The 19,709-nt window shown below is 30.9% G+C and overlaps 2 protein-coding genes across 2 annotated transcripts in view; both read right to left on the bottom strand.

Annotated features, from left to right (window-relative positions):
- Nucleotides 1-9,092, bottom strand: part of LOC142318822 (spatacsin-like) — a 57,310-nt gene extending 48,218 nt beyond the window's left edge. The window contains exon 1 of the mRNA XM_075355337.1: nucleotides 8,943-9,092. Coding sequence (XP_075211452.1) covers nucleotides 8,943-9,084 — 142 coding nt within the window. The 5' untranslated portion in view covers nucleotides 9,085-9,092. The remainder of the gene's footprint in view (nucleotides 1-8,942) is intronic.
- LOC142317519 (spatacsin-like) overlaps nucleotides 9,090-19,709 on the bottom strand; it is a 185,104-nt gene continuing 174,484 nt past the window's right edge. The window contains exons 32-34 of the mRNA XM_075354080.1: nucleotides 9,503-9,656; nucleotides 9,239-9,311; nucleotides 9,090-9,096 (exon numbers count right to left, since the gene is read on the bottom strand). Of these exons, the coding sequence (XP_075210195.1) occupies nucleotides 9,090-9,096; nucleotides 9,239-9,311; nucleotides 9,503-9,656 (234 nt within the window). The remainder of the gene's footprint in view (nucleotides 9,097-9,238; nucleotides 9,312-9,502; nucleotides 9,657-19,709) is intronic.

Genomic DNA, 19,709 nt, shown 5'->3' on the forward strand with positions numbered 1-19,709 from the left:
TACTGAATTAACACTCAGTAATGAGAAAATGTTAATAGTTTTGCTGCTAATAATTGTTAAAACTTTTATAGCAATAGTATGTCTAGCCACAAATTATTCTGTATTCAACTCACCTGTTCTGTAGATGATGAATTATGGTTTGAAGGTTAACAGTCTTTATCTTCATCAGTATTATCAATATCTGAAGAGGAATCATCACAATTATTGCTGGACAAAGTATTTAAAGAAAATAATTTTCTCCTAATACACAACTGGTTGTTCCTACTCTCTGCTATCTTTGGAAGCGGCTTGTTATGTTCTTCATCAAAAACAGCTGAAATGTCTTTGGAGCAATAATATAATTTGATGCACATTTGTTAGAATGTACATAATATATAACTATATAGAGAAACAAAATAGCATTTTGCACAAAATACCATCTATCTTCAAAACCTGGGGCTTATCGTATTCTTGCCCCAAATGTGATTGCGGCCTGCTTAATACGTAATGGTGAGGTGGTAGGTATATGATGTGGTAAATAGACCTGTAATAGGAGTAGTGCTTAAGAATTTTAAAAGGTCCAGGATATTCCCAATACGTAAAATAAGGTAATGTGTCGTGATGTGAAAAATTATTGAAATATTTCTGCATTAGAAAGATTATTTCCGGAAGTATTGTTGAGAAAAATCACATAAGTAAAGGTAATATGCATTGCGTGCTTAATTCCATTATTTCCTATACAAAATAACCCAGCCTATAGGCTGGATTTAGAAAGGGCACTTGACTAATGACATTATATTTAATTTATATAATATTCAAAAATAAAAATTAAGGGATGGAATAAAAAGGTTTTTCTATAGATCTGAGTTGCATTTAAACAAATCAATAGAAATGTGACTTTTTACAAACTTTATGACTTGGGGTTGTCTAACTATTTTATCTGTGTTGTAGAATTGTATGGAGATACTATGGCTAGGGTTTGGGGTAATATGATAACAATTAAAAAAAGAAAAATGATAAGTGGTCTGAAACGGGGATGTTTGCTAATCGCTTGCTTACTATTACTGTTTTTATTGCTTATAAATGATATTAATAAGTATACAGGGGATGGGAGTAACAGGATGATATAAATATTAATATTATGTTAAATGTGGATGATCTGATTTCATTTGCTTCTAAGCTAAAAATTTTGCATAAATGAGCTAAATGATTATTGATTTATTGACATTAATGGTAATGAGTGTGGGATAGTTGATACAAGAGAGAAGAATAAAGAGGAGGGTATGTGAAAAGCTATTGAGTTCAGTTTTCACAGAAGATATGTCAGTGAATACGGATACAGATAGGGAATATTTAAACCTAGGTCTAGAAGGAATAAAATTAGTTTGATATTTATCAAATGAATATCAGAACTAATATCTGAATTATGGAAGAGAAGAATGGTCATGGTTGTGCTCTTTATGGCAATTTGAGAGTTAATAAGTACCATTATATGTTTTCTGGGAGGGTGTCCAAATTCTAATAGTATATGTAAGATCAAGTTGGAGAAAGAAATTATGGAAGAAGAGGAGGAAGTTAACAATCAGTTAGATCGGAGATAATGGGAAAAATTAGTCATCTCTACGCCTATGTAGAAGTAGCTTTGCAAATAAGGAATTTTAATTACTGAGTGTAGATGGGGGTAAAGTATATTAAAGCACTTATTGGATATTATACGGTATATTATTATAGATTTAAAATTATCTTGCAGGTGAAGGTCACATGCTTATTCCCTTCCACTACATAAGGGAAGGGGAAATACATCCCCCCTAGACCACAGTAATAATACAATACTGAATTGTACGTTTTCTCTTTAGAGATCAATGTTTTGTCAACTTGCCTTAAATATTTATTGTTATTGCATAACTCTGGTGTGCATAAGAAGTTACTACCTCACATCTGAAACTTTTGATTTCACGTAAAAATTTTCCTAATTTTCCCACATGTTCAAAAATATGGAAATGTAATGGCAACATTTAAATATGGACTTTAAAGCTGAAAAATTTGTAAAACTTTACATCAAATCTAAGTAAATTACTACAATGTATTGTAAGTGGTCATTCTGCAATCAAAATCTTTATGAAAATCTTCTACTTGAAGGTTTTCTGCATTTTTTTTTTTTGTCTTGAGTCATTTGACTGGTTTGATGCAGCTCTCCAAGATTCCCTATCTAGTGCTAGTCGTTTCATTTCAGTATACCCTCTACATCATACATCCCTAACAATTTGTTTTACATATTCCAAACGTGGCCTGCCTACACAATTTTTCCCTTCTACCTGTCCTTCCAATATTAAAGCGACTATTCCAGGATGCCTTAGTATGTGGCCTATAAGTCTGTCTCTTCTTTTAACGATATTTTTCCAAATGCTTCTTTCTTCATCTATTTGCCGCAATACCTCTTCATTTGTCACTTTATCCACCCATCTGATTTTTAACACTCTCCTATAGCACCACATTTCAAAAGCTTCTAATCTTTTCTTCTCAGATACTTCGATTGTCCAAGTTTCACTTCCATATAAAGCGACACTCCAAACATACACTTTCAAAAATCTTTTCCTGACATTTAAATTAATTTTTGATGTAAACAAATTATATTTCTTATTAAAGGCTCGTTTAGCTTGTGCTATTCGGCATTTTATATCGCTCCTGCTTCGTCCATCTTTAGTAATTCTACTTATAACAAAATTCTTCTACCTCCATAATCTTTTCTCCTCCTATTTTCACATTCAGTGGTCCATCTTTGTTATTTCTACTACATTTCATTACTTTTGTTTTGTTCTTGTTTATTTTCATGCGATAGTTCTTGCGTAGGACTTCATCTATGCCGTTCATTGTTTCTTCTAAATCCTTTTTACTCTCGGCTAGAATTTAATCTTTATCTTTTAATCTTTATCTTTAATTTAATCTTTATCTTTTCACCTTGTACTGTTACTCCGAATCTAAATTGTTCTTTAACATCATTAACTGCTAGTTCCATGTAAAGATTAAAAAGTAACAGAGATAGGGAACATCCTTGTCGGACTCCCTTTCTTATTACGGCTTCTATGTTGGTTTGTTTTTCTTTAATCTTCCTTCTACTATTAATCTGAGGCCTAAAATTGCTTCCCTTATCCCTATACTTTTCCTGACACTAAATTGGTCTGCTCCTAGCACTTCTTCCACTCTCCTCTCAATTCTTCTGTATAGAATTCTAGTTAAGATTTTTGTTGCATGACTAGTTAAACTAATTGTTCTGTATTCTTCACATTTATCTGCCCCTGCTTTCTTTGGTATCATTACTATAACACTTTTTTTGAAGTCTGACGAAAATTCCCCTTTTTCATAAATATTACACACCAGTTTGTATAATCTATCAATCGCTTCCTCACCTGCACTGCGCAGTAATTCTACAGGTATTCCGTCTATTCCAGGAGCCTTTCTGCCATTTAAATCTTTTAATGCTCTCTCAAATGCAGATCTCAGTATTGTTTTTCCCATTTCATCCTCTTCAACTTCCTCTTCTTCCTCTATGACACCATTTTCTAATTAATTTCCTCCGTATAACTCTTCAATATATTCCACCCATATATCGACTTTACCTTTCGTATTATATATTGGTGTACCATCTTTGTTTAACATTATTAGATTTTAATTTATGTACCCCAAAATTTTCCTTAACTTTCCTGTATGCTCCGTCTATTTTACCAATGTTCATTTCTCTTTCCACTTCTGAACACTTTTCTTTAATCCACTCTTCTTTTGAGAGTTTGCACTTCCTGTTTATAGCATTTCTTAATTGCCGATAGTTCCTTTTACTTTCTTCATCACTAGCATTCTTATATTTTCTACGTTCATCCATCAGCTGCAATATATCGTCTGAAACCCAAGGTTTTCTACCAGTTCTCTTTATTCCGCCTAAGTTTGCTTCTGCTGATTTAAGAATTTCCTTTTTAACAATCTCCCATTCTTCTTCTACATTTTCTACCTTATCTTTTTTACTCAGACCTCTTGCGATGTCCTCCTCAAAAATCTTCTTTACCTCCTCTGCCTCAAGCTTCTCTAAATTCCACCGATTCATCTGACACTTTTTCTTCAGGTTTTTAAACCCCAATCTACATTTCATTATCACCAAATTATGGTCGCTATCAATGTCTGCTCCAGGGTAAGTTTTGCAGTCAACGAGTTGATTTCTAAATCTTTGCTTAACCATGATATAATCTATCTGATACCTTGCAGTATCGCCTGGCTTTTTTCAAGTGGATATTCTTCTATTATGATTTTTAAATTGGGTGTTGGCAATTACTAAATTATACTTCTTGCAAAACTCTATAAGTTGGTCCCCTCTTTCATTCCTTTTGCCCAGCCCGTATTCACCCACTATATTTCCTTCCTTGCCTTTTCCAATGCTTGCAGTCCAATCTCCAACTATTATTAAATTTTCATCTCCTTTTACGTGTTTAATTGCTTCATCAATCTCTTCGTATACACACTCTACCTTATCATCATCATGGGCACTTTTAGGCATATAGACGTTAACAATCGTTGTAGGTTTAGGTTTTGATTTTATCCTTATTACAATGATTCTATCACTATGCATCTTGAAATACTCCACTCTCCTCCCTATCTTCTTGTTCATCACGAAACCTACTCCAGCCTGCCCATTATTTGACGCTGAGTTAATTTTCTGCATGTCTAATGCATTTTCTCCAGTCATCTATTGTTACGTGGTTTATTGCATCTTCCAATAATATTTTTACTTCATCTATTAGAAATGTACTATTTTTGGCTGTCACCTCACTTTTTATGTGAACCCAAATTATCTCGATTGGATTTCATGTCCCATTTCTGTCTTCAAGCTCAAACAGTATGTATTATTCTGTGTTCATTCATAATAGACAGTAATTCAGGAATTGTGTGTGAAGGACTGTGTGGTATTTTCTTCTTTTCTAACCTTAAAACAATTTCCACCTTTTTTAAATTTGTCACTGGCACTTTCTCTTTAAGAACTAAATGATAGCTGGGGTTATCCATCACAATAATACAGCTTCTTCCAAAGACTGTAACAAATTTATAATCCGTTCTCGAAATACATCACCGTTCATTTCTTGGTGGAAGTCCCCTGTATGTTTTGACTGAAAAACTAGAGCACAGTCTTTTATAAAACCAAGTTCATAATAACCAGCGTGGCAAATACCTAAACCAGATCCTTTCAAGACCAGAATCTTAAGCTTCAACCACAGCTTGTTGAATTCGGCAAGATGCATTTCCTGGAATGGTTCTGGTTTACCCGCATTTCATCTAGGTAAATTACTGATCTAGAATTTTTTAAATTAATTTCATGCATTTTCTTTAAAATTTTACCTGAGCAAGAATAATGTCAGACCTCTCCATCAAAAATGTATGGGTCATTTCATTTATGAAAGCAGAACCCTAACTTTCTTACAATTTTCCACATGTAATATGTACTACTGGAAAACATTTTTTTTTCAAAATGAATAATTTTACTGCTTGTGAATACTCCCCCTCTTATCATAAAATTCTTGAATGGAACGACAAACTATATCTTTATTAAAATCATCTAGATCCATGTAATTATTAATATCTTTAATTGACTAGCTCTTGCTTGTGCATGATATTTTATGATCTATTATCCTTTGATATTTTTCCATACACTTTGATATCTTTGTTATCTATTTTACAAAGATTTTGTATATTTTATAATACAATTGGAAAAAACAACTAAAATCCTGTTAAATTTTACAAGTAGCATCCATAAACTTACCTTTTGTAAAACTCCAGTCAGTATAATTTATGGTAAAAAATTTTAGTTTTTTTTTATACTCTATTCACAAGAAAATCTACAATGTTGTGATTTACTTCAAGATTTAAAGTTGCGAACATAGTTTTACGGTCTGTTAAAATTGGCTTCAAAACTGTTCGTTCTCTTTTATATTCTAAAAATCAGTGTTCTATCAAACAATTACTGGAGGGCTAGGCAAGGCCTCTAACTTGTAAATTTATTAATTATTCTCTGATCCTTCTTAATATGACAATTAAATACTGATGAACACAAAGCATGTAAATTATTCTATCTTATAAATATTGACATAATTACACATCATTATATTACTAAAATTTTTATCTACTTTGAAAATCTTGCTTTACATCTAAAAAAAAAAACAAACAAAAAACAACCCATTCTGCTCCTGATCCTGATATGAGATAGTTTCCCTGCAATGTAATTCAAAATTTGTGAAGCTTCATTAGTAAAACAGCTCATATTTATTATCTTCAATCATTACATTATCTTTAGCACTGTCAAAATTATGTTATAAGCAACAGCATATGTTACTTTAATGCAATAATTTTTTATATAAGTCTCAAGATATTTAAAAAAATCCTTTTTATTATAAATTATAATAAGGCATACTTTTGGTACAATGTATTTTAGTTACAACTGTGTTGACATCTACACAAAGCTGAAATAAAATTGGTAATTACAAACAAATTTATTCATGTCATGAATGCAATCATTTAATAGGAACTTGAAATCAGTATAGAAAAGTTTAAGCAACATTTATATGCTTCGCATATACACAACCCAGACAACCAGGTCACAAGACAACCCAGAATAGAACCAGGTCTATTAAATGTAGTTTCAAGATATTCATCAACCACTCTGTCTGATGGTATTTCTTGTAAAATACAACCACGAGGCTGTTAAGACTAAAATTTTGTTTAAATTCACTTCATATACATAACAATTGACTTGATTTTTTAAAAAAACTTGTTCTATGACTGAACAGGAAAATTTCACACAATTATTTTATCTATTTATATTATCTGCTTGAAGAGATGATGTTTGTGAGAATGCATTTAATATTAACTTTAGTGTTATTATATTATAATTAACAATTGCCCAAATCAGAACATTAAAAATATCAAAATTTCTCAGCATTTTGATCTGCAGCATATACTACTTACGTAGATTCACATATCTAACCTTAATTTTATTTTTTTAGACAGTTCTCATATATATATATTTTTTCTTAAAAATTTTGTTTTTTAAAGTTACATATTTAAATAAAGTTAACAATTAAAATTTTTTAAGTTTTTTTTAAAGTTAACAATTAAAATATTTTTATTAAGTGATGTTTTTTTATATAACTCATAAGATCAGTAATAAATAAATATTGCTACAAATACCAGAATGATTAGAATATAACAGAGATTGAAAGAAAACTGAATTATTTACTTCATTCACTTAATAATCATAGTAACAGAGAGTGGCAGAGAATTGGAAAGTGTTAAAAAACTGGAGAAGGAGGAAGCTAAGATATTTCAAGTAAAATCTGAACTATTGTGCAAAAGTTAAATTAAATCTAATTAAATTCAATCTCTTTAAGTTAAATTAAAGTTAAATCTAATTAAATTCAAATGAATATCTTCGATACTGCATAAAAAGCAATGAAAGAAACTGATAAAATGGTATCTAAATAATGGTATAAAGCAAAATGTAGAAATAGATTCATAACAGAAATGTATGTTTCCAGTATAAAAAAAAATGTAAATATTAATTATATTCTGAATTTTTGCTTGCTTCCCCAAAATTATTTACAAATTGTAGTTCACTCAGACATAAAATTTTCATATATATATATATATATATATATATATATTAAAAAAAAACACAGATTAATTTAATTAATATGGACCATATTCTAATCCAGATATTCGCAATTAATTTACAATTCAAGCAGCCTTCATTCACGTAACTATCTTAAGGGGAGACAGTAGTTCTGTTTCCAACCTATCTTCCCGATACTAACATAAGCAGCATTTTCTCAGCTTGTATTAATCTGATCATTATGAATTGTTTGTGCTGTTTACTCTATCCTTGATACATATTTTAACATGAGGAGGATTTTTAAAAATTTTGATTTAAAAAATAAATAAAAATGTTTTTGTATTCAAGTGTGACATGTATCAAATTCTGGTCAATTAAACTGTATAAAACATACAGGAACTATTTTCAACAAATATCTCTTGTTAAAACGTGTATATGGGTATGTAAAGACATGCCTGAAAATTTGGGCTTGATTGGTCATTTGGTTTCCGAGAAAATGTTCCTTTTGTGCTAAAATCATAGAACTCTCAAAACTGTAAAAATAAAATACATCTTTAGACAGCCTAAAAACAGTCCAGCTCCATATTCTGCTTCCTGCTCCGCTTCCAACTTTATTTTGGCAACCTTCTTTTCTCTTGTGGCTAATCTTTCGTAATATGAAACTGACTTTTCAGCTTGTCAGATTCATTGTGTGTCAAGATCTTTATGGCCTTTACCATGTAATATCCAGGTTGAAGTCCAAGTCTATGAATAACATCACAAAACTAATGTTTCTTTTGTTAAATGTAGACACAGCTTCATACACGCCAAATTATAAATACATTTTTTTGGAAGTACTGTCCACACTACATTACTGAAGGATTTATTTACATTTTCTGTAGTTCAATGAATACACTTAATCGATAAATTACGGTCTGATAAAGCTTGAAAAACAGGTATTTTTACTTTCAAAACTGCCCCAGGGATACTTCTCCTATGTTTATAAGGTGGTTGCTGAGGATCTACCAAGTGTTTATTATATTTACACCAACTCTTTATTCCTTTAGGAGACAACCTGTTACCACCTGGTTCATCACTGTCATGAACACTGGAGAAAAATCTATTTGCAGCACAAATTTCAAAAATTTCTTAAAAATAGAAAGGAACATCATACAACAATGTCAAATATATCACATTAATTACAAGATTTTGAAATACAATAAAATGAGAAAACCAAAAAATGACAAAAATAAGATTTTCAAACTCCTGATTCCCCTTAAATCATACAGCTTTACTGCACATACTCTAAAGCAAAAAAGCATAATAATGAAATACAGACCTGAACTAGCAACGGCCTTTACAATCTGTGAACAAAGGTAGAAGTCTGTTTGATCTGCTGGTAAATTGGCAAGTATGATTATATCCTTACCTAAATGTAAATCATCACAACCATTCTCTATGAGAATCAATGGATTATCCATACTTATCACTTCCTGCAATAAAGCTTGAAAAACAGGTATTTTTACTTTCAAAACTGCCCCAGGGATACTTCTCCTATGTTTATAAGGTGGTTGCTGAGGATCTACCAAGTGTTTATTATATTTACACCAACTCTTTATTCCTTTAGGAGACAACCTGTTACCACCTGGTTCATCACTGTCATGAACACTGGAGAAAAATCTATTTGCAGCACAAATTTCAAAAATTTCTTAAAAATAGAAAGGAACATCATACAACAATGTCAAATATATCACATTAATTACAAGATTTTGAAATACAATAAAATGAGAAAACCAAAAAATGACAAAAATAAGATTTTCAAACTCCTGATTCCCCTTAAATCATACAGCTTTACTGCACATACTCTAAAGCAAAAAAGCATAATAATGAAATACAGACCTGAACTAGCAACGGCCTTTACAATCTGTGAACAAAGGTAGAAGTCTGTTTGATCTGCTGGTAAATTGGCAAGTATGATTATATCCTTACCTAAATGTAAATCATCACAACCATTCTCTATGAGAATCAATGGATTATCCATACTTATCACTTCCTGCAATAAAGATAAAGTATATCATTAATGATAAGTATACATAAAATACAAGTTAGTATAAGCAAAATAATAAGTATATAAAAGAAAAACTTCCATAACGTACAGTACTTATTTACTTGCTTAATAAGTGTCCAATCAGGAAAACCCTAAAAAATTTCATTTTCTACAATTACATTATGATTTCTCTTGTAAATCACTTTAATTTTAAAGCTTGGCGAATAGTGCATAAATTTTCAATGTTTGCATTATGAAGTGATGTTGGAAAACTTTATCAGGCTCGTATGGAAAAATGCATAACACTTATTTCAGAGATGAACAGTGGTGGCTTGTAGCTAAAATTAATGGGGGTGCTGCTCCAGAAAACCTTTTTCTGGGCCTTTTCAAGGCCATGGTTAAACTTTTTTTGTAAAATAAAGGAACTGGAAAAGAATGAATCAATTAGAATAGCTGGAAGCAGAATAATAATCTAATTCTACACTTTATCACATTCAAGAATATGGTACACGATTTTTAAGCACATTGTGCTTAAAAACTGTATTCAATTTAACCAAATAAATAATAAAATGTCAATGCAGTAATATTTTTTAGTATTATTAAATAATAACTTAATAAAATGTCTGCTTAAAAACAAAAGTCCTATGGCCCTTAATTTAAATATCTGCATACAGAGAAACAAATATATAATTTTTTTTTTACTAATTTCCTTCTCTTTCACTTTTCCAGCGTGTTTTTGGACAGATATGGCAATCAAAGAGCCATTGCTTTCCACTATCTTCTGATCACTACAGAAAAGACAACTAAACCAGTTTCACATTCCTTCCACCAACTAAAGTAGAAAAGAGATCGAACAAGGAATGTTCCATGAACACATGGAGTAAAAAAAAACTACATTCCACCAGCACGCCAGGGTCAGAACTGCAGGAGCAACGGTGCTCTATCCCTTGTGTGCGTGCCCACAACAGCCAAACACCACGCCGCTGGAACTGTGAAGCACACAGTTCCATATAAAGATTTTTGTATCTTTTTCATAAACTGGGGGATGGGTACTGACACATTAAGCTTAAGGATTATACATTGTACAAGTATAAAGAAAGAATTAAAGAAAAAAGGATTCATTATATTAAATTTTACCTAATATCAAGTGGAAATAGGGGGTGCTGCAGTTCCACAGTGCCTACACACGAGCCACCACTGGAGATGAATATTCTGATAATGATTAAATTGCAACAATTTTAATAACATTCAGTCACCTTAGGAATTTTTTTTGTAACCAGTACAGAAAGTATACACTCTCTTAATATTCAAATGATACTCAATGATGATGAATGTGATATTTTATTGATCACAATTCAAAAAATTCACACTCATTCATCCATGCTTCTACAGTGGAAGTTTGAACCCTGTTCTCAGGATATTATAGAGGAATGTAAGGAAATTTGGAACAACAGTGGCATTAGATATATCTCCTCTAGCTAATATTTCATTGACTTAAATACCTGCACACTTGCCCTTTCTTAATTTTCAAATAAAAGTCCACATCTTTATGATCATATCTGCTTAGAAAACCTTCCTTTGCACAGTGGTACCTTCAGAGAAGTACATTTCAAAACATAGGTACAAAGAATAACTTCTTGGTCTATTTGGTACTCATTAAATGCTGAATAAGATTCAAATTTATGATTCAATTTATAATACCAAAATGCAGCCACAAAAACGCCTATTTTGAAAGACTTCCTTGTATATCAAATTCAGACTGTCCAAAGTCAGAACCTACTAATGATGTGTTTTGGCTATGCCAAACAACTTGGTTGACTTGACTATTAAAAAAGTAATTTATTAAATCAGCAGTACGTCGAGGTACTAAGTGACTATACTGATTGTGGTTTTTTCTATCTAAGTGAGATTTTGACTGAAGTTGAATTTTCCATACCTGTCAAAAACAAATACTTTGTCATAAGCATGAATAAATTTAAATTTTACAAATCCAACCAGCTCTCCACTAATACATGAACAGCAGTAAACCGGGAAAATAATGTGGAAGCATGAACAACTACCTCAACAACGGAACTAGTGAAGAACAGAGAAATATTGATTATATCCATTCTAATGCTTTCAAAGTTGATGATGGCTGGTGAGACTGAAAATTCCATCAAATGAAAAATGGACTGGTGGAAAATTATCACAAAAACAATTTTCCACCCAGAGGGAAAAAATGAAAGCAATATAAAACCTGAACTGACAATACGAAACTGACAACAGGAAAGTTTAAAAAAATAATTTTTTATAAGGAATGTTCTTATCATAGTTAAAATACGATGATTGCAGACAAAGAAAAATTAAGTTTTTTATGAATTTTTTATGAAATAAGTGTGTAACTATGATTTACTTTGCTAATAAAAGTATGTCTATTTTCTTTTCAGTTATTTACTTTACCCTTAACATTACAGCAAAGGATTAAAAAAAATAACATGTGTATTGCAAATTAAATGTAGTTTTAAGAAAACAAAAAATTAATGCACATAGACAGATGACAAACCAGTCAAATTAAACATCTTCTCATCAGAATAACAATAATAATTTAGTAATTCACTCAATGAAACAGATTATAGGTTTCAAATAACCGATTTAATAATTTATTTAGTTTAGTGCAACTGCATGATATACAAACACATTGTAACTGCTTATCTTCACATCAATGCTTTACTGCAGAAATGAAAAGTACAGTCTGGGATTATTGGTTTGAATCATCTGTAATACAAGATTTATACTATAAATACAATTTTACCAATCATGTCTAAAGAAGACATTCAAAAATGTTTTTAGACAATAACAGTAGGTTTCTATTTGTACTATCACAGACCTTGAAATACTGTATTCTCAGCTCTCACTTTCCTAGCAACCATCCTATGCCCAACAACAGTCTCGTCTTTTTTTTCAATTACCCTCCCCCATCGTTTCCACTCACCACATACTATGATTTGTAAATGTACATGGATCTACTTCATACTCCAGTTACTAACCTGCTTGGTTTTTTGTTAGTTAATATCTTTAATTTGCTATACATTATTATTATTATTTTTGGTACTTAAAAAAAAATTATAGTTGTTGATTCATGTATAAAGTTTGCCATTCTATACAGATCTATCAACATTTAATAAATCAATGTAGATAGCTCTGTTAGTTATATATTAGCAGCTGCTTTGTACCTGATAGTAAGGTGCCTGACTGTACACTGGCAGATTTTAGTTTAGGTCCAATGAACTTTTTACTGCAATTTCTAGTGGGATTACTATCCAGGAGCTGAGCATGCAATTGCCTTACACATTTATAAATTTTTTTATATTTCCCAAAAGATCTCCTTAAGGGACACAAATGCCAGGGTAGGGAAGCAGAAGCAAACAGTTTCAATCCAAAGTGAAGGAGAAAGATGGGAGGAAGTAAACAGGATGAAACAGTAGGGAGGAGGATCAAAAAGGGAGAAACTAAGAAAAAGTGAGGGAAATAGGAGTCATATGATATAAGTGAGGGACTGAGGGTAGAGGCAGTTTTCATAACTGAAATGCAGTAGGGAGAGGTGGGTTATTCCACATATCCAATTGCAGGAAGCCCACCAACCAGGTGCAAATTCCAACAGGCAGCACCCAGATCCATCAGCTCCTTTAACAGACTCAAAAGGACCGAGAAGATGGGGGAAAATGGAAAATATTGGATAAGAAAATAGAAGGATTGGTAGAGCTAGGAGAGAAAGAGAAGATATGATCAGCTAACATCCTGACTTCTAGTAGGCTGAAAAGTAGAAAATGAAAACAAGAAAACAATGATTTATTATAATCACAAAAAATATTGAAGCCAGTCATTGTACTTAAATATATTTCTGATGTAGATCATTTAGTGTAGCTGGGATGCATCTTCATATTTTTTTAAGTTTATGTTTATGATAGTTTATAATCAGATGATATGGTACAAAAAAAAAATTATGTGTAGTTTTACAAAATAATAGAAGTTTGTGTAAGAAACTTTTGTTGTTTCTACAAGAGCTATTATTACAAGGAAAAATGCATGAAATAATAGTACTGACTGAAATATTGGTTTTTGAGGAAGAATTATTTAAATATCAAATAGATAATTGTAACTGTTTCTCTAACAGTAATTCTGGTTATAGAACAGGAGGAGTTATTGTGTATATTAAAAAGGAATAGAGGGCAACATTGTATTGATTATTCTAAAATAAATTTTAAATACCACACATGGTATACAAATTGAAATTGAGTAAAACAATTTTAATTTTAATCTAACTGCTTTCTACATATTTAATTTGGTGTCAAAAGATATCTATTTACAGGAATTATTTGCAAGCAACTGAATATGAGAATGCAATTTACACCGGTGATATAAATATAATTAGTATGATCGATAATGCAACAACTGCTATTTATTTACTTCTACTGCAAGGTCATGGTTTTAGTTTTATAATGAACAGTCCTACAAGACTTATATCTAGTACATGTATAGACAATATTAGTACCATAAAGAAACAATAAGTTCTGAAAATTATGATTTTGAAATTCTTGATAAAGACACTACAGATCATTCATCGATCACAGTATTCATAATTTTAGTCTAACATGTAATAAAATTAAGGATAATGTTAGTAAAGTTTACATGAATATTGATAATCTAAAAGAAAAACTTAATTCTATAAACTGGAGTATCGTCTTCAAATCTGAAGATGTGGACAATGAGTGTTTCAACTCAGTAAAAAACATATATACATGTAAAACTAAAGATAATCCCTTAAAGTCATGAATAAATGTTAATCTAGTATGTAGAATTGAAAAAAGAAATACATTGTATAAAAAAACAAAACTGCATGCAAACAATATAAATATCAAAAATGTTATGTAAAATATAAAGATAAATTACAAATCGATTCAGAAATCCTAAAGATAAATATTTCAGTGATCTTACTTTCCAGAACCAAAAATAATACAGAATAATGGATGTGCATAGATCATTTATTAGGAATAATTATTAGGAATATTTATTAGGAATGCTGGAGCTAAAAATAGTGAAATAGAATCTTTAAAACTTATTGATGATGATGTTAAATGAGACAAATGCTTAATTGTAGAGGAATTTAATAATTACTTTTTAACTATAGTGGAGGAGATTAAGAAAGAAATACAAACAAGTGACATGCATTCTGATAAAACATTAATAAATACTGCCATACTGACATAAATCATTATTATCTGCGTCTCAAAAAATTCTAGAAAAAATTATAAAAACAGATTCCTACAAAAACAAAATTTTTAAATAAAAATCAATATGGTCTCACAAAGGAAAAAATACTGAAGATACCCTTTTAAATTTTATGTCCAATATAATAGAAGGTAAAAACAAAGGTCAACAAGTAGCAGGTTTGTTCTTGAATTTGAAAAGAGTGTTTGATGTTGTTGATCAAAATATTTTGCTTTACAAACTAGGAAACCAGGAATAAGAGGTCAATACAATAAATAGTTCAAGATATATTTAAGGGGAAGATCTCAACAGCTCAAGATAAGAGAAAAAATGAGTTCTCAAGGTACTGTTTAAGTACAGTATCCTGCAGCGCTCTGTACTTGGAACTATTTTATTTATTATAAACATAAATGATTTATGTAATGGAAAATTTAATGGTACAGTGACAACATTTGCTGGTAACAGATCATTAGATATGAAGCTGATATATGAAATAAAGAAAAACATTGAAGAAGACCTTATGAAAATTAAGTAGTGGTTAATGAAAAACGACTTAAATTTAAATTTAATGAATACATATTATATAATTTTTCAATTAAAATGTCTGCCAGAAACGTTATATAGCATAAAATATCACAATTTAAAATGTAATATAAACATAAATTGTACATACCAAGCTATACTGCAAGTAAATACAGTTACGTATCTGGGAGTAATTTTATATATATATCTGTTTTGCAAGGAACATATAAGATAAACAAAATAAACAGAATTAAATATGTGTAAATTTTATTTCTTGGGGAATTTTTGCACAAAAAACTTACTAAAGATGTTGTACCATTCCTTGATAGAATCAAGATTAATGTATGGTATGTATAAATTGTTGGGGAGGTATGAATTATTCTAATATAAATGCATTATTGGTAGCACAAAAATACGTAATAAGAATGATTTCTCATAAAACAGATTTAGCGAATCTTTACCAATTTTTAAAAAACTTACCATATTGCCTTTAAGATATTTGTTTGTTTTTAGAGTCCAAAAAATTTTTTATAAAAGGTGTAATATGTATAGAGTAATGCACACATATGCCATGGGTAATTTAAGTAAGAATGATAAATTGTGTCGCCTTTACCAAAATTGGAACAGTATAGGCATTTTTATTCACTTGTAGCTCCGAAGGTGTACAATTTATTATCTAATAATACAAAGCAATCAAGAAATTTTAGAGAAAACAATACTCTATTATTTGTATGATTACTAGAATCTGATGAAACTGAAAAGTTATTATTGTAATTTTATTACACTGGTCAACATGATTTTTGTCTCACGAGTACCAACAAGTGTACTTATGCAGTATTTTATCCTGTTTTCAAATATGTATTTGGAATTTCTGCATCACCCACAGTTTTTTTATTTTAATTTTTTTAAATGTTTTAAAACGTTTTTTCATTCATTTGTCTATTGAGAAGTAAAATCTCCTAGAGTATTGTAAATATGATTGAACCAAATGAGCTAACTCAAAGGGTAGTGTTGCTACTGTTGTGTAGGTTCAGATGTGTACAGACATGTTCTAGTGTAGGCATCATTCATTTAGTTCTGGTTCATTTAGTGTCAGTTATGAAATAGTAGTGAACCAGTAAACATGTCATTGTGAGTGCTTTGTGTGTCTGAATTATTGTGTATTACATATTTCCAACTTTATTTCTTTTAATTAGTCGTTAGTTACAAAATGCCCACAGTTGGTTTAAATCATCGTAACAATTTTTGCTATGTATGTGGTGAAAAGAAAAGTGACGCTCAAGTCACTTTTACTGCATTAGTAAAAAAGTGTTATAACTTTATTTTGGGTGTAAAGTCGGGAACCAAACAAAGGCCTGAGCCCCAAATATTTGTTTTTTATTGTGTTCTAGGCTTTTTACTGCATGGAAAAATGGCACATGCCATATGCCATTTGCTATCTCTATGATTTGGAGGGAACCCAAAGATTCCGTTTCTGATTTTTATTGCTGCTTAACAGACATTAAAGGGATTACATCAAAATCAAAACAGAGTGGTGTACCCTAACTTGCAATCTGCAATGATACCAGTTCCACACTGCAAAGAATTGCCCATACCAAAGGCTCCACAACATGTGACATAAGATGAAGAGAGCTCAGAGTCTGATGGAAGTCAGGAAGAAAAAGAAACAGATTCTAGTGATATAACTTTTGAACAAAGCTGTTCATCTGAGCCTTATTTACTGACTCAAGGAAATCTTAACAATCTCATACGAGATTTAAAGTTATCCAAAAAACAGTCTGAAATGCTTGCTTCCTGGCTAAAAGGATGGAATCTTCTTCAAAAGAATACAAAGATATGTACTTATTGCAATTGTCATTCTGAATTTAAAGACTATTTTTCTGAAGAAAATGGCTTAGTACTTTGTTGAATGGCACTTGTTCATTGCTTCCTTTAAAGTTAGTAAAAAGAGCTGTGCTTCTGCGTAATGCAATAAGTCCCATCAGTACCTGTGGCTCACTCTGCTAGTATGAAAGAAAAATATGAAAATTTTTAATTTATATTGGAAAAGTTTCAATATGCAGTATATGAATGGAATGCTTGTGGTGATTTGTAGGCAATTAAACTTATTCTTTATCTGTAGCTTGGTTACACTAAATACTGTTGATTTTTGTGTGAATGGGATAGTAGGGACAAAAAAACCATTTCATTATAAAATAATGGCCTAAATGCGAATCACTCATTCCTGAACAGAAAAATGTGAATCATACCCATTGTGTAATCCTAAAAATATCTATCTACTACTGTTATATATCAAACCAGGATTAATGAAAAATTCTGTCAAGGCCATGGACAATAGTCCTAGTTTCATGTACTTAAAACCGAGGTTCCATAAAATTAGTGATGCAAATATAAGAAGTAATATTAGTGGGTCCACAAGTACGATCATTAATGCATGATGAAAAGTTTGAGGCACTACACTACACTTACACAGAGATGTAACAGTAATACAGAAAAACTAACTTCAAGTTTATACATCTAAACCCTTTATAGAAATGAACTTACAATAGTTTATTACACATTGTTATTAAAATAATAAAAAATTACAAGAATCTTAGATCTATAAAGTGTTAATATTCTTGTAACAGACCACTGACCATCACTCTTCTCTAACACTGTCTTTTTTATTGTATATCATATTTATCAATTCTCAAGTGAGAAGATTGAAGCTTACCTCTGAACTGAGAAGCTTATCAAGAGCTCTTGATAAGCTTTTTTGACTCTCTCAATTTATTAAAATTATGCATACTTTTTATAAAAGAAAAGAATTATTTACATTTTTTATGAGTAGTTAAATTAAAAACATGTTTACCATCTCAATTACTGCTACAAAATAAACTATCCTGCTAATATTACAAGGTATATCAGATAACCAGACTGCTGCTTTTTCTACCATAATTTATTTATATTTTTTGAATATATATTTTTTATACGTTGAATACATATATATATATATATATCATAAATCATAAATATGGTGTCAAACTATGATAAGACCAATATTTAAAATAAATATTAAAGTTATTTCAAAAGCTCCACACAAGGGGCTACTAAAAAAAAATTTAATGTATAGGTTTTTAAAAATTAAAATGATTTCCAAAAAATTAAAAAATGTTTATTTGTCAGTGCTCAGTTTTAAATAAAGAGCATAGTAGAGCGTGATCTGCTATGTGTTCTGATCTAAACCAGAACTACATTATACAGGAAAACATTATTCATGAAAACAGCATATGAGAAATTTTACCTGATAACAAGCATAATAACCAATAGCTTACTCATTCTAAAAAACTGATAAATGATGCATATACAGGTGATTCAAAGAAACGGGAAATTAAACAAATTAAATAACGTTAATGAAAAATTTTTTTTAGAAAATGAATTTTATTTCATGTAATTGTACAAATGTTGCCATTTTAGGATACATACATTTTAGTTTATTTTTTAAAGATGACATCTTGCAGGTGACCTCCTCGTCTACGTAAACACTCATGAAGTCACTTCGTTAAATTGTTCATGGTTTGGCGTAACATCTCAACTGGAATTTCCGCAATTGCTTCTCGGATCTTTGCCTTCAGTTCTTCCGTTTGTAGCAGGTCTACTGTGGAACACTTTGCTTTTAAGGTGACCCGACAAAAAGTAATCACAAGCTGAGAGATCAGGCGATCTGGGAGGCCATCTAATGTCACCATTTCGTGAAATGACACGTTGTCCAAACAATCATCCAAACAATATGGCGTACAGCTGCCATCGATATTTGTGCAGTATGTGATGTTGCTCCGTCTTGTTGAAACCAGGCTGTGTTAAGAATTGGTGGAATTCTCTTTTGTTGTTCCACAACAAAGGTTTCAAGCACGGCTACGTAACGAGCCGACGTCACTGTAATCGGAAGACTGTTCTCATCCTCAAAAAAATAAGGGCCTATAACACCGTAAGATGACATAGCACACCACACGGTAACTTTCTGGCTGTGCAACGGATGCTGGTGTAGCTGCGTAGGATTTTCTTGTGCCCAGTATTTGAAATTTTGCTTGTTAACAAATCCACTGAGGTGGAAATGTGCTTCGTTTGATATCCACAGTTCGTGAACAAACTCTTCGTTATCATTTATCTTCTGAAGCATTACATTACAACAGAATTGTGCTCGCACAACTGTATCGTTCGGTTTCAGTTCCTGGACTATCTGCAACTTGTATGGATGGAATTGCAAGTCCTTCACTAATATTCTTCGAACTCTTGAACTATGCAAGTAAA

Source organism: Lycorma delicatula, chromosome 1, assembly GCF_047948215.1.
Source record: "Lycorma delicatula isolate Av1 chromosome 1, ASM4794821v1, whole genome shotgun sequence".
NCBI classification, from domain to species: domain Eukaryota; kingdom Metazoa; phylum Arthropoda; class Insecta; order Hemiptera; family Fulgoridae; genus Lycorma; species Lycorma delicatula.